The sequence below is a fragment of the Xenopus tropicalis genome, chromosome 5, assembly GCF_000004195.4.
Source record: "Xenopus tropicalis strain Nigerian chromosome 5, UCB_Xtro_10.0, whole genome shotgun sequence".
Classification (NCBI taxonomy): Eukaryota; Metazoa; Chordata; class Amphibia; order Anura; family Pipidae; genus Xenopus; species Xenopus tropicalis.
The window spans coordinates 152,111,116-152,123,946 of record NC_030681.2 but is presented as its reverse complement, the minus strand read 5'-3'; the positions used below and the strand labels follow the sequence as shown (position 1 = coordinate 152,123,946).

General features: G+C 49.3%; 1 protein-coding gene across 1 annotated transcript in view; it reads left to right on the top strand.

The window, feature by feature from the left end:
- Positions 1-12,061, top strand: part of fzd3 (frizzled class receptor 3) — a gene marked incomplete in the record, with an annotated part of 52,126 nt that extends 40,065 nt beyond the window's left edge. The window contains 4 exon segments of the mRNA NM_001129910.1: positions 7,346-7,494; positions 10,101-10,334; positions 10,416-11,046; positions 11,047-12,061. Of these exon segments, the coding sequence (NP_001123382.1) occupies positions 7,346-7,494; positions 10,101-10,334; positions 10,416-10,626 (594 nt within the window).
- Positions 12,062-12,831: the final 770 nt, after the last annotated feature.

The window sequence follows — 12,831 nt, the reverse complement described above, 5'->3', positions numbered from 1 at the left end:
AGTGTCATGCTTGAAATATCTTCCATTTTTTAAGTTATTATTTTATTTCTTGCTCAAATTCTTCGACGCCGCGCACGTCACCATTTTCAGTCGGCTTTGTTATACGCCAGCAAAGGAGAACCAAGCCCTGTGGGACTGGAATGCTTTATTCACATTTTTCCCCATAAATGTCTCGGTCACGTGGTTGTTTGTTTTGGTCTGTATACAAATAAATATTTTCATTTTTGTACAGACGCACAACTCTAGAACCCTGAGAAGCCCTGGGAGTAGATGTTTCACAGACATGCTCACTGCTACAGCACAGATGGACTGACTGTACCACAATACCAGTGCTCCCAGTATAGGAGGCGTGTAAATAAAATGTAGACTGTACAGGAACACAATACAAATAGCCTCACGCGTTTCACACAATAAGGTACTTACAAAAAGGCTCCTATACTGGGTTATGGTTCCCATGCTGAAGCTCTTGGGTACGTGCTCCTCTGATATTTGGTAGCAGTACCATGTAGCTTGTCCTTCTGTAGCCCATATAGGAACACAACTAACCCCTGTCCGATTGATATCTGGTTGGGACTCTTTCTAATATTAAGTAGTTTAGAACATCCCATTGGCTAATGGTGGGCATACACTTTACATTTATGATCTTTCCTGCGACCAATAGTCTACCCCTATTTCCCTCGACCAATAGTCTACCCGTATCTGATGATTCAGTACTAAACGTTTGCCGGTGCTTGGGCTCCTTCAAATGCTCCCAATTGACCGGATGACCAATTTCCAAGGCCTTTGCCAATATCGACCGCCTTGTCTTCCTCCGTACACTTACTGATTATTGTAGATAATATTGGTGCATGTGGATTGTGAGCAGTAAGTGTGCCCTTCCCTGAATGTAATCTGATCGTTAGCCCAAGTGCCAAAGAACTAAATTGCCCCAGTTTGGACCACTACATGCCAGCTGGGCAGAACTTTTTTTTCTGGCTAACGTTACCATTCCACCAGCCCTCTTCTCTTTCCTCCACAGGTCTCTACCATGTTTCTGTCTCTTTCAATATCTTCTGCAGAGATACTTTCTAGAGCCCACCTTGATTGTCAGCCCAGACTATCCCAGTCTGACTCAATGTACGTTATGTAGCAGATACTCTACACCAGGGGTCCCCGAACTTTCTTTTGTCAGTTCACCTGGTTTTTATGCAACTAAAAATTGCCTCCAAGCCTAGAATTCAAAAGTAACCACCTGCTTTGAGCAACATCCATGGGGTTGGTGAGCCACTGGTTGGGGATCACTGCATTAAGGTCCCCATACACGGGCCGATTGTAGCTGCTGATATGGGTCCCTTAGACCGACTCAGCAGTTTATCGGCCCTGTAGGGGCAGGAACAACTGTCCTGTCCGACCGGTGGGGGTTGGTGCAGGGCCAACAGGATTGTGTATTAAAAAAGCACCAAACTAAAAATTAGTTTGTAAAGGTCCCCATACACGGGCCAATAGTAGCTGCCGATATGGGTCCCTTGGACTGATTCGGCAGCTAATCAGCCCGTGTATGGGCACTACCAACGGGCCAGCCCAACCGATATCTGGCCTGAAATCGGCCAGATATCGATAAGGCAGGTTGGAAAATCTAGTCGGATCGGGGACCGCATTGGCTCGTTGATGCGGTTGCTGGACCAACTTTTCCTATACCCGTAGTTATAATTCGATCGTTTGGCCCTGAATTATCCTGGATTTTACCGATATCGCCCACCCGTAGGTGGGAATATCAGGAGAAGATCCGCTCGCAAGTTCAGGCCAGTGCAATTCTATTTAGGCTAGTGGTGAGCCTGACTCATGGAGCTCAGCACCTACAACATCAGCATGCCCTATCCTCCGGCCAATTGTCTTTCATATGTTCCTTTATACTCAGGCCTGTTGCCCTGTGCCCTCTACTCATGTATCCATAGTTGGGTAGGGGTATTTAAGTGAGGATGGTGGATTGGGATTGGGAAAGGACAGGGGAGGGTTGAGCCCCGCGTCACTCCAAGACAAATCCAATACAAACAGATACAAGGCCTTTGTGGCAGTGAGGAGTTGGCTAGTCAGCTAGTCTGGGGGCAACCCCACAATATGCCACCATGTGTCTGGCCAGGGCAGGAATCCGCTCGGAATCAAGAAATATCTGTTCGGTGCAGGATCTCGGCTTGTGTTTAGGTGACTCCGAGGTCAGCCCCAAACCTGTAATTCCTGTTCCATTCATTCCTGCAGAGCATTTCCCCTCCAGATAGCGCTCCCTGCAACACGATAGCCGCGGATTAGTTTCCCTCAACAACTTGTTTTACGTGAGGCCCTCGGCCCGTCTCACCCACTATCAGGGCGCTTACCCTGAGCGCTTACCTGGAGCACTTACTCAGAGTGCTTACCCCGAAAGCTTACTCAGGGCATTTACCCCAAGTGCTTACTCAGGGCCCTTACTCAGGGCCCTTACTCAGGGCCCTTACTCAGGGCCCTTACTCAGGGCCCTTACTCAGGGCGCTTACCTGAAGCATTTACTCAGAGCGCTTACTCAGAGCGCTTACTCAGAGCACCTAATGGTTTGTATAGGTGGGAGACTTAGCAACCCTATACATGGCGTCTCTCCCAAGGGGTTTGGTTACAAATGACCCTGTGCTTGGGAAGCCCTCCCCCCGGTGCCCCCCATAGATATAACATTTAATCCATCACTGTCTCCAGCGTGGGGGGGACAATGGCGCCTTTCTCCGTCTCCCCAGCTCAGAGCGCAGTTCACAGCCAGGTCACTTTGCTTGATTGCAAATAATGGAAATGCGTCGCTCCGATTGCATGGAACCAGCTTGGCTTAATGGGAGGGGGTACCCCCCCCTTGTACGGAAATATCTTCTTCCATTCATCTTCAGACAACGATCATTAAAGGAGCTCATATCCCTGCTGTTTTGTGTTTGTATGAGCTGCGCGGTGGGGTTGGGTGGCCGCCATGTCTGGGCACTTGGCTTCCTATTCCCTTGTTATCAGACTCAAATAAAATGTAACAGTAGTCGCCTGTCCCCAGCCTGCCTCCTCCCAATCCCACAATCCCCTGCTGCACACGTGATGTCGGTAAGGAAAGGAACATCCCAGTGCAATGCATTGTGGGTATGTAGTTCCTGCATGCTGTCTGTAAGCTGTGGGGAAGTTGTTACAATTGGTAACATCAGTGTTTTAGTCCCTCCTCCCCTGCCAGGATTTCAAATGATGCAGAAAGAGAAGAACAGTTTTGCAGCTGGATTTCAGCATATAAATGGGATTTATTCAGATTACAGGTATATTGGGGGTTTCTGTGCTGTGTGGGGCTCTTTAACAGATTTTGGTTCAGAAGCTGCAGTTCCCCCTTTAATTTGGACACATGAGTCCCCTGAAGCCCAATCTGTGTCCCACAGGGGGCAGTATTGTGAAAGGTACCATTACTGGGGTACAGCACTGTCACTGGGTTATAGTACCATTGCTGGGGTACAGTACCATTACTGGGGTATAGTAGCATTACTGGGGTACAGCACTATCGCCGGTGCCTGTAGATTCCCTCACTGAGTAGGAGTAACATTACTATAGTGTGCCAGTGCCGCTGTGCCAGTGCCGCTGTGCCAGTGTGTGTAGCGGTGCCAGGGCAGCCCTACTGGCATTACCTCAGCTGTTTGCTTTTTAGTCAAATAACACTTAAATATCACTTTCTGTTTGCTCAAATATTACATAAAGGCAATTCTTTTATATAAATCTGAGTGTAGCTGTAACAAGTCCTTGATTGGCAAGTATTCTCTTTCATTTCATCTGATCATTTCTATTGGCCGAGCCATATGTACTCACTGGCAAACATTCATCCCATGTAGGTATCTGCCCCGGGTTCCCCTGGAACTATAGCGGGGTGACTGTTACCCCAATGTTTCTATATATCTGTAACCTTGTTATGGGCTAAGGGGGCCCAGCCTGAAGGCCAGTTAGGGGGGGATTTGGGGTGAGTGGATATTTGTGCCCTGGGTACCCCTGGAACTATAGCAGGGTGACTGTTACCCCAATGTTTCTATATATCTGTAACCTTGTTATGGGCTAAGGGGGCCCAGCCTGAAGGCCAGTTAGGGGGGGATTTGGGGTGAGTGCTTATTTGTGCCCTGGGTACCCCTGGAACTATAGCGGGGTGACTGTTACCCCAATGTTTCTATATATCTGTAACCTTGTTATGGGCTAAGGGGGCCCAGCCTGAAGGCCAGTTAGGGGGGGATTTGGGGTGAGTGCTTATTTGTGCCCTGGGTACCCCTGGAACTATAGCAGGGTGACTGTTACCCCAATGTTTCTATATATCTGTAACCTTGTTATGGGCTAAGGGGGCCCAGCCTGAAGGCCAGTTAGGGGGGGATTTGGGGTGAGTGCTTATTTGTGCCCTGGGTACCCCTGGAACTATAGCGGGGTGACTGTTACCCCAATGTTTCTATATATCTGTAACCTTGTTATGGGCTAAGGGGGCCCAGCCTGAAGGCCAGTTAGGGGGGGATTTGGGGTGAGTGCTTATTTGTGCCCTGTGTACCCCTGGAACTATAGCAGGGTGACTGTTACCCCAATGTTTCTATATATCTGTAACCTTGTTATGGGCTAAGGGGGCCCAGCCTGAAGGCCAGTTAGGGGGGGATTTGGGGTGAGTGCTTATTTGTGCCCTGTGTACCCCTGGAACTATAGCAGGGTGACTGTTACCCCAATGTTTCTATATATCTGTAACCTTGTTATGGGCTAAGGGGGCCCAGCCTGAAGGCCAGTTAGGGGGGATTTGGGGTGAGTGCTTATTTGTGCCCTGGGTACCCCTGGAACTATAGCAGGGTGACTGTTACCCCAATGTTTCTATATATCTGTAACCTTGTTATGGGCTAAGGGGGCCCAGCCTGAAGGCCAGTTAGGGGGAGATTTGGGGTGAGTGCTTATTTGTGCCCTGGGTACCCCTGGAACTATAGCAGGGTGACTGTTACCCCAATGTTTCTATATATCTGTAACCTTGTTATGGGCTAAGGGGGCCCAGCCTGAAGGCCAGTTAGGGGGGGATTTGGGGTGAGTGCTTATTTGTGCCCTGGGTACCCCTGGAACTATAGCAGGGTGACTGTTACCCCAATGTTTCTATATATCTGTAACCTTGTTATGGGCTAAGGGGGCCCAGCCTGAAGGTCAGTTAGGGGGGATTTGGGGTGAGTGCTTATTTGTGCCCTGGGTACCCCTGGAACTATAGCAGGGTGACTGTTACCCCAATGTTTCTATATATCTGTAACCTTGTTATGGGCTAAGGGGGCCCAGCCTGAAGGCCAGTTAGGGGGAGATTTGGGGTGAGTGTGCAGGAGTAGATATGTATGGAGGGAATGGTGGGGCAGAAGGAGGAGATGATTCAGGTTACATGGCTGATACAAGTCTATTCTTGGCAGCACATTAAATAGTTTTATTTAGGCGTTTGCATTAAGGATTAAATCTAATACCCAACAGTAATTAAGCACCTTGTGTTTACAGGTTTGTATGGCTGTACCAGTAAGTGCACAATAGGTTACCAAACACTATGCTGAGTACTTAGGAATAATTCCTATTAACCAAGAGTAACGTCCCCAGCGGCTCCGCAGAGGGAATCTCAGGCTCTATTTATATTCAAGGGCAATGTTTATGTGACAGTATAAGTTCAAAGATAAACCCAAATTCTTTTTTAATGAAATCACCCATACCTGTTATAAATGTATTTAAAAATCTGAGCTGTCAATCATATATTGCCTGCCCCGCTTCTATGCCTGCGGCACAGAGGCGGGGCAGGCAATATATGATTGACAGCTCAGATTTTTAACTATAATTACTTTCACTTTCCATTCAGCACTTCCTAGATATCACCTAGAGGGCAATGCATACAATTTTGGGGGAATACAAAGCTTTGCCTTAATAACAGTGCACTAGGCAAAAAAAAAATCCATATGAAAAGACACATACTGCCCAGTAAGTTGCCCTTAGTTTCCCTTTAATTGGGCATTCTGTAAGGGCAAGAAGAAAGGGGCAAGTGTATTTATTGGGTGATAAACGTACAAAGGGGGAGAGTGTAAACTAAAATGAACTCGTTGGGTAAATAAAATAGTGGTAACTTCAGATGGGAAAAGGAACCATAATAGTCCATTTGGTTCTTCAGCAAACATCATAAAACTGTAATTGTACCAGCTGTTATAGCAAATCAGCCAATCAGCTGCCAGCACTGACAGTTGGGTGGGCACGTGAACACCCCTGGGATTGTATCAGTATCTGAAAAGGTTTTTATTTTACTGGTTCTTCCAAGTCACGCGGCAGCAGTTTGCACTACTAGGGGGCTCATTTCAGCCATAAACTGCAGTGATGTAAGTGGAGTCATTTTATGGGCCATTGCCCATTGGTTGGGCTCCCCCTTGGCTTATAATGGTGTTATAAGATCTAGGAAAACATGGTTGAAACCACCTGTCTGTATTTACAAAGATCTGCAACCTTAGACTCCCCCCGCCCATCTGTATCTGGGGATGAGGGTCAGCCCCACAGTGTGGGGATTCCTGTACTAGAGCTTGTGAAGCCATAATGTAACATATACTCATCTGTATTGTGATTTAAACACAGTCCTTATCTGCCCATACACAGATAAATACACTTATTGATATCCTGCTATTTCCAGCCAGATATCTGTCGGGGAAGAATCTGGAAAGCAGGGTCAGACTGGGCCACCAGGACAAATCCTGGTGGGCCCCAGCCCTAGTGGACCCCAGCAGCCCGGACCTGGCCCTCCCCCTGCCCGACTGACAGTGTGATATTCTGAAACAATCTTCAATTGGTCTATGGGTGTTTTTTTACTTCTTTTGCTTTTTGTTCACCAGCTCTCCAGTTTGGAATTTTAGCAGCTATCCGGTTGCTAGGGTTCACATTACCCTAGCAACCAAGCAGCAGTGTGAGTGAGACACATTTATAAAGGATGCGCTAAGCTGTGTGTGTGTACTTTGTCCTTTCCAGCCCACTTACCCTGCAGTCATGCAGCCCCCCCAATCCCCAGGAAGGGATCCAGTCATGCAGACCCCCCCCCCCAATCCCCAGGAAGGGATCCAGTCATGCAGCCCCCCCAATCCCCAGGAAGGGATCCAGTCATGCAGCCCCCCCAATCCCCAGGAAGGGATCTAGTCATGCAGACCCCCCCCCCCCAATCCCCAGGAAGGGATCCAGTCATGCAGCCCCCCCCTAATCCCCAGGAAGGGATCCAGTCGTGCAGCCCCCCCTAATCCCCAGAAGGGAAAGCACTGCATTAGGGGCACAGAGGCCTCGGAGCTCTGCTTGGATGAGAGAATGTGACGGATATTTCTATTTTGCGCAGGTGACACAAACAAGCCGACCGGACCTGATCCTCTTCCTGATGAAATACCTCATGGCGCTGGTGGTGGGGATCCCGTCTGTGTTCTGGGTCGGGAGCAAGAAGACCTGTTTCGAATGGGCCAGCTTCTTCCACGGCCGCAAGAAAAAAGCGTAAGTGCAAGCGTTTAGCCTATCGCTATATACGGAGATGTGTGGCTTAGGTTCCCCTTTGGGGTTTAGTATTTGGTCTGACCCTTTATTACAGTATTATCCTGTACATAAGGCTGATGTTCCATGGAGTGTCACCGGTAGAAAGCCCTTCGCGTCGCTTCAGTTTTCCAAGGTCGCAGGAAGTTGCCTGCAGGAGGAATCTTTGCACCACTTTGGAAAACCAAAGATGAGACGGCCTTTCCACCAGCGATTCCTAATTGTGCCCGTGGAAAGGCATTTTGGAGCGGATAATCGCCAGCAATAGCAGAGATTAATCACGGGCAACTAAAGGTCCCCATATACATTACACACGAGGTCGCCAAGCGAGCGGATCTTCTCCCGATATCCCCACCTACGGGTGGGCGATATCGGGGGAATTCAGGCTAATTTGGTCCTGGGGCCAAACGATCTAACTAGATAACAGGCGCAGTCAGTTCGGGGACGGCATCAATGAGCCTATGGGGGTCCCCGATCCGACTAGATTTTTTAACCTGCCCAACCAATTTTGGTCGGACAAGCCCCCGCCGTTGGTGCCCATACACGGGCCGATTAGCTGCCGAATCTGTCTAAGGGACCCATATCGGCAGCTACAATCGGCCCGTGTATGGCAGCCTTAACATGCTCTGTGGGACATCAGTCTAAAGTAAAATGATATCTGTAGCAGCTTCAAATTTGAGATAAACTGTAGGTTTGGAGAAAGCTAGCCTGTAACTGGGTAGCAAATCCAGCCAATGAGCAGAGCTGTTTTTTTTTGTAAAGAGAAGGACAGGCTGTATGTGGTGCTGTTGGGGGGCAGTGTGAGTGGGCATTGGCTAAGGCAGCTGGGAGACTCTAGTTAGGGAAAGACAGGGGTGGGACTGTATTGGTAAAATTAGCCAATGTGGTGGTAGAGTGTTACCGGGGACTAGTTTGGTTTAGTAGTAGGAATAGCTGGAGAGTGGTTTGGCTTAGTAGTAGGGATAGCTGGGGAGGGGTTTGGCTTAGTAGTAGGAATAGCTGGAGAGTGGTTTGGCTTAGTAGTAGGGATAGCTGGGGAGGGGTTTGGCTTAGTAGTAGGGATAGCTGGAGAGTGGTTTGGCTTAGTAGTAGGGATAGCTGGGGAGGGGTTTGGCTTAGTAGTAGGAATAGCTGGAGAGTGGTTTGGCTTAGTAGTAGGGATAGCTGGGGAGGGGTTTGGCTTAGTAGTAGGGATAGCTGGAGAGTGGTTTGGCTTAGTAGTAGGGATAGCTGGGGAGTGTTTTGGCTTAGTAGTAGGGATAGCTGGAGAGGGGTTTGGCTTAGTAGTAGGGATAGCTGGGGAGTGGTTTGGCTTAGTAGTAGGGATAGCTGGGGAGTGGTTTGGCTTAGTAGTAGGGATAGCTGGAGAGTGGTTTGGCTTAGTAGTAGGGATAGCTGGGGAGGGGTTTGGCTTAGTAGTAGGGATAGCTGGAGAGTGGTTTGGCTTAGTAGTAGGGATAGCTGGGGAGGGGTTTGGCTTAGTAGTAGGGATAGCTGGAGAGTGGTTTGGCTTAGTAGTAGGGATAGCTGGGGAGTGTTTTGGCTTAGTAGTAGGGATAGCTGGAGAGGGGTTTGGCTTAGTAGTAGGGATAGCTGGGGAGTGGTTTGGCTTAGTAGTAGGGATAGCTGGGGAGTGGTTTGGCTTAGTAGTAGGGATAGCTGGGGAGTGGTTTGGCTTAGTAGTAGGGATAGCTGGAGAGTGGTTTGGCTTAGTAGTAGGGATAGCTGGAGAGGGGTTTGGCTTAGTAGTAGGGATAGCTGGGGAGTGGTTTGGCTTAGTAGTAGGAATAGCTGGAGAGTGGTTTGGTTTAGTAGTAGGAATAGCTGGAGAGTGGTTTGGCTTAGTAGTAGGGATAGCTGGGGAGTGGTTTGGCTTAGTAGTAGGGATAGCTGGGGAGTGGTTTGGCTTAGTAGTAGGGATAGCTGGAGAGTGGTTTGGCTTAGTAGTAGGGATAGCTGGGGAGTGGTTTGGTTTAGTAGTAGGAATAGCTGGAGAGTGGTTTGGCTTAGTAGTAGGGATAGCTGGAGAGTGGTTTGGTTTAGTAGCAGGAATAGCTGGAGAGTGGTTTGGCTTAGTAGTAGGGATAGCTGGGGAGTGGTTTGGCTTAGTAGTAGGGATAGCTGGAGAGTGGTTTGGCTTAGTAGTAGGGATAGCTGGGGAGGGGTTTGGCTTAGTAGTAGGGATAGCGGGAGAGTGGTTTGGCTTAGTAGTAGGGATAGCTGGGGAGGGGTTTGGCTTAGTAGTAGGGATAGCGGGAGAGTGGTTTGGCTTAGTAGTAGGGATAGCTGGGGAGGGGTTTGGCTTAGTAGTAGGGATAGCTGGGGAGGGGTTTGGCTTAGTAGTAGGGATAGCTGGGGAGGGGTTTGGCTTAGTAGTAGGGATAGCTGGGGAGGGGTTTGGCTTAGTAGTAGGGATAGCTGGAGAGGGGTGAGGAATCCGTACCAGAGAGAACCCCCCCCGTGTGTATGGCTGTTCTGTACCTAACGCCAGTGCTAATGCCCTTTGTAACATGTGTCTCTTGAAGAATATGAGCCTCATCTGCACGTCGTTATTCTATTTATACTTCTAGCGGCGTGAACGAGAGTCGCCAAGTGCTCCAAGAGCCTGATTTCGCCCAGTCGCTCCTCCGGGATCCCAATACCCCCATCGTCAGGAAATCTCGAGGGACGTCCACTCAGGGAACCTCTACCCACGCTTCCTCCACTCAGCTGGCCATGTTAGACGACCAGAGGAGCAAGGCGGGCAGCGTCCACAGTAAAGTGAGCAGCTATCATGGCAGCCTGCACCGCTCGCGGGACGGACGGTAAGATTCAGCCGTTAGCGTTAACCCCTTATTCCTCTTTTGCGTATATGCTGGTGATGCTCATAGCCTTTGTGCCCCCAGGTACACCCCGTGTAGCTACAGAGGGATGGAGGAGCGCCTCCCCCACGGCAGCCTGTCCCACCTTACTGACCACTCGCGGCACAGCAGCACTCACAGACTCAACGAGCAGTCTCGCCAGGGCAGCATTAGAGACCTGAGCAATCCCCTGGCTCACATTTCCCACGGAACCAGCATGAATCGGGTCATCGAGGAGGACGGAGCCAGCGCCTGATGGGACGGAGTGTAGAGCTTTAGAAGAGCCGATACTTAATGTTGGGCTTATCTGGTTGGACGGTTCCAGCCCTTGATGACTGGGATCCCAGAATATGAACATTCTACTGAGTTTATAACCCAGCACCCTATTCTCATGGGTGGGGTGAAACGACCCAGCACCCTATTCTCATGGCCAGGAATACGGTTGGGTGAAACGACCCAGCACCCTATTCTCATGGCCCAGGAATACGGTTGGGTGAAACGACCCAGCACCCTATTCTCATGGCCAGGAATACGGCTGGGTGAAACGACCCAGCACCCTATTCTCATGGCCCAGGAATACGGTTGGGTGAAACGACCCAGCACCCTATTCTCATGGCCCAGGAATACGGTTGGGTGAAACGACCCAGCACCCTATTCTCATGGCCCAGGAATACGGTTGGGTGAAACGACCCAGCACCCTATTCTCATGGCCCAGGAATACGGTTGGGTGAAACGACCCAGCACCCTATTCTCATGGCCCAGGAATACGGTTGGGTGAAACGACCCAGCACCCTATTCTCATGGCCCAGGAATACGGTTGGGTGAAACGACCCAGCACCCTATTCTCATGGTCCAGGAATACGGCTGGGTGAAACGACCCAGCACCCTATTCTCATGGCCCAGGAATACGGCTGGGGGAAAGAGCAGGGCCAACATACTGAAGCCCTCAGCCCCGGTTCCCACAATGGATTTATTTAGTGCTTGGTCCCCATTTCCCATTTCTAAATACACAGAGCAACTCTGTGATCTACAGAATCTACTTTCATTCGCTCTCCAGAGCAGGTACGGCCAATCGGCTTCCTCCCAGCTGCCGTCAAACTACAACTCCCAGCATTCCTCGACTGGGGTTTAGTTCAATAGCAGCAGAAGGAACATATTTTAGAAATGCCCCCTGTGCATATATACTGTACTCTCCACCCCGGAGGGGGCGGGGCAAGCCTAAAAGCCTCTCACATTCAATTAGCGTGAGTCTTGTAAGCTCTTAACTAGCATTGATCCTGCACTTTCCCCTCTCATTCCCTGGAGCCAAGGAGGGATAAAAGGCCAATTTCTTCCTGAAGAACAAATAATCTCGGTTTAGAGGCTACGGATGTCCCAGTGTGGCCTGTAATATGGATCCGGGGACCAGCAGCAAATACAGGGGCACCAATATTGTTCATAGAAGCTTTTCTTCATCTTTAGACCCCCCCAACCATTCTATTCCGTTGCCATAGGAACTGGCAGCCCAAAGACTTTGCCCGGGAATTGGTCAGAGGACCAGGTCTCTAGCAACACTGTATTATTATATGGACTGGAATGTAACGTTTTCAATAGCAGCGGCCGATAATTCCTATGGAATAGCCCTGCTTGGTAAATATGACCTGATGATGGTTCTGTACAGGAGTAAATGTGTAGTAAATAGTCTGACAGCACACTGGTTTGTATATAAGGAATTATACACTGGATATTATACCCACAAATATGTACTACCCCGACTGCTGGCAACTTACTGTATTGTACTGGGGGTTTCATTCACTCACTGAGCACAGGCAGAAGGGAATGAGGCTCCGTGGCCTAATAATGGGCTCTTCCGCTTACTTGGAGGCTTTGGGCTTATTTTATTCAGCCTCCTAAGGGCCCGTGGGAAATCCAACAGATTAATTCTCCCATCCAGTGCACTGTATATTGTAGCATTGGGCTACAATTCCCCCTAAGCAGACAGTGGGCAGGGTTCAGTCCACTAGCAGGAAGCAGCATTGAATGATTTGTTTCATATATATATATATATATATATATATATATATATATATATATATATATATATATATATATATATAATATATAGCTTTGAAGAGGTTACTGTTCATAGAGGAACTGTCCAACTGGATTGCTGTATTTTTGTTATTGTCAGGGTCAGACTGGGCCGGCAGGACTCAAGCCCTAGTGGGCCCCCGCCCGTTCCTCCCACCCCCACTATATGTGCCAGCACCCCCCCCAGCCCGAAACGGTTTGTGGGGGGGGTGGTACACAGCGGGGGTGGAAGGGGGAACAGGGACTCATGACTGAGGTGGGAGGCCCCCAAGCGGCAGCCCCGGTGGGCCCAGTCCAACACTGGCTATTGCCCTTCCTACTGTAGTTCTGCAACATCCTAAGGACTGTAATTTGCCTGATGCGGAGAGTGATATTCTGAGACAATTTGCAA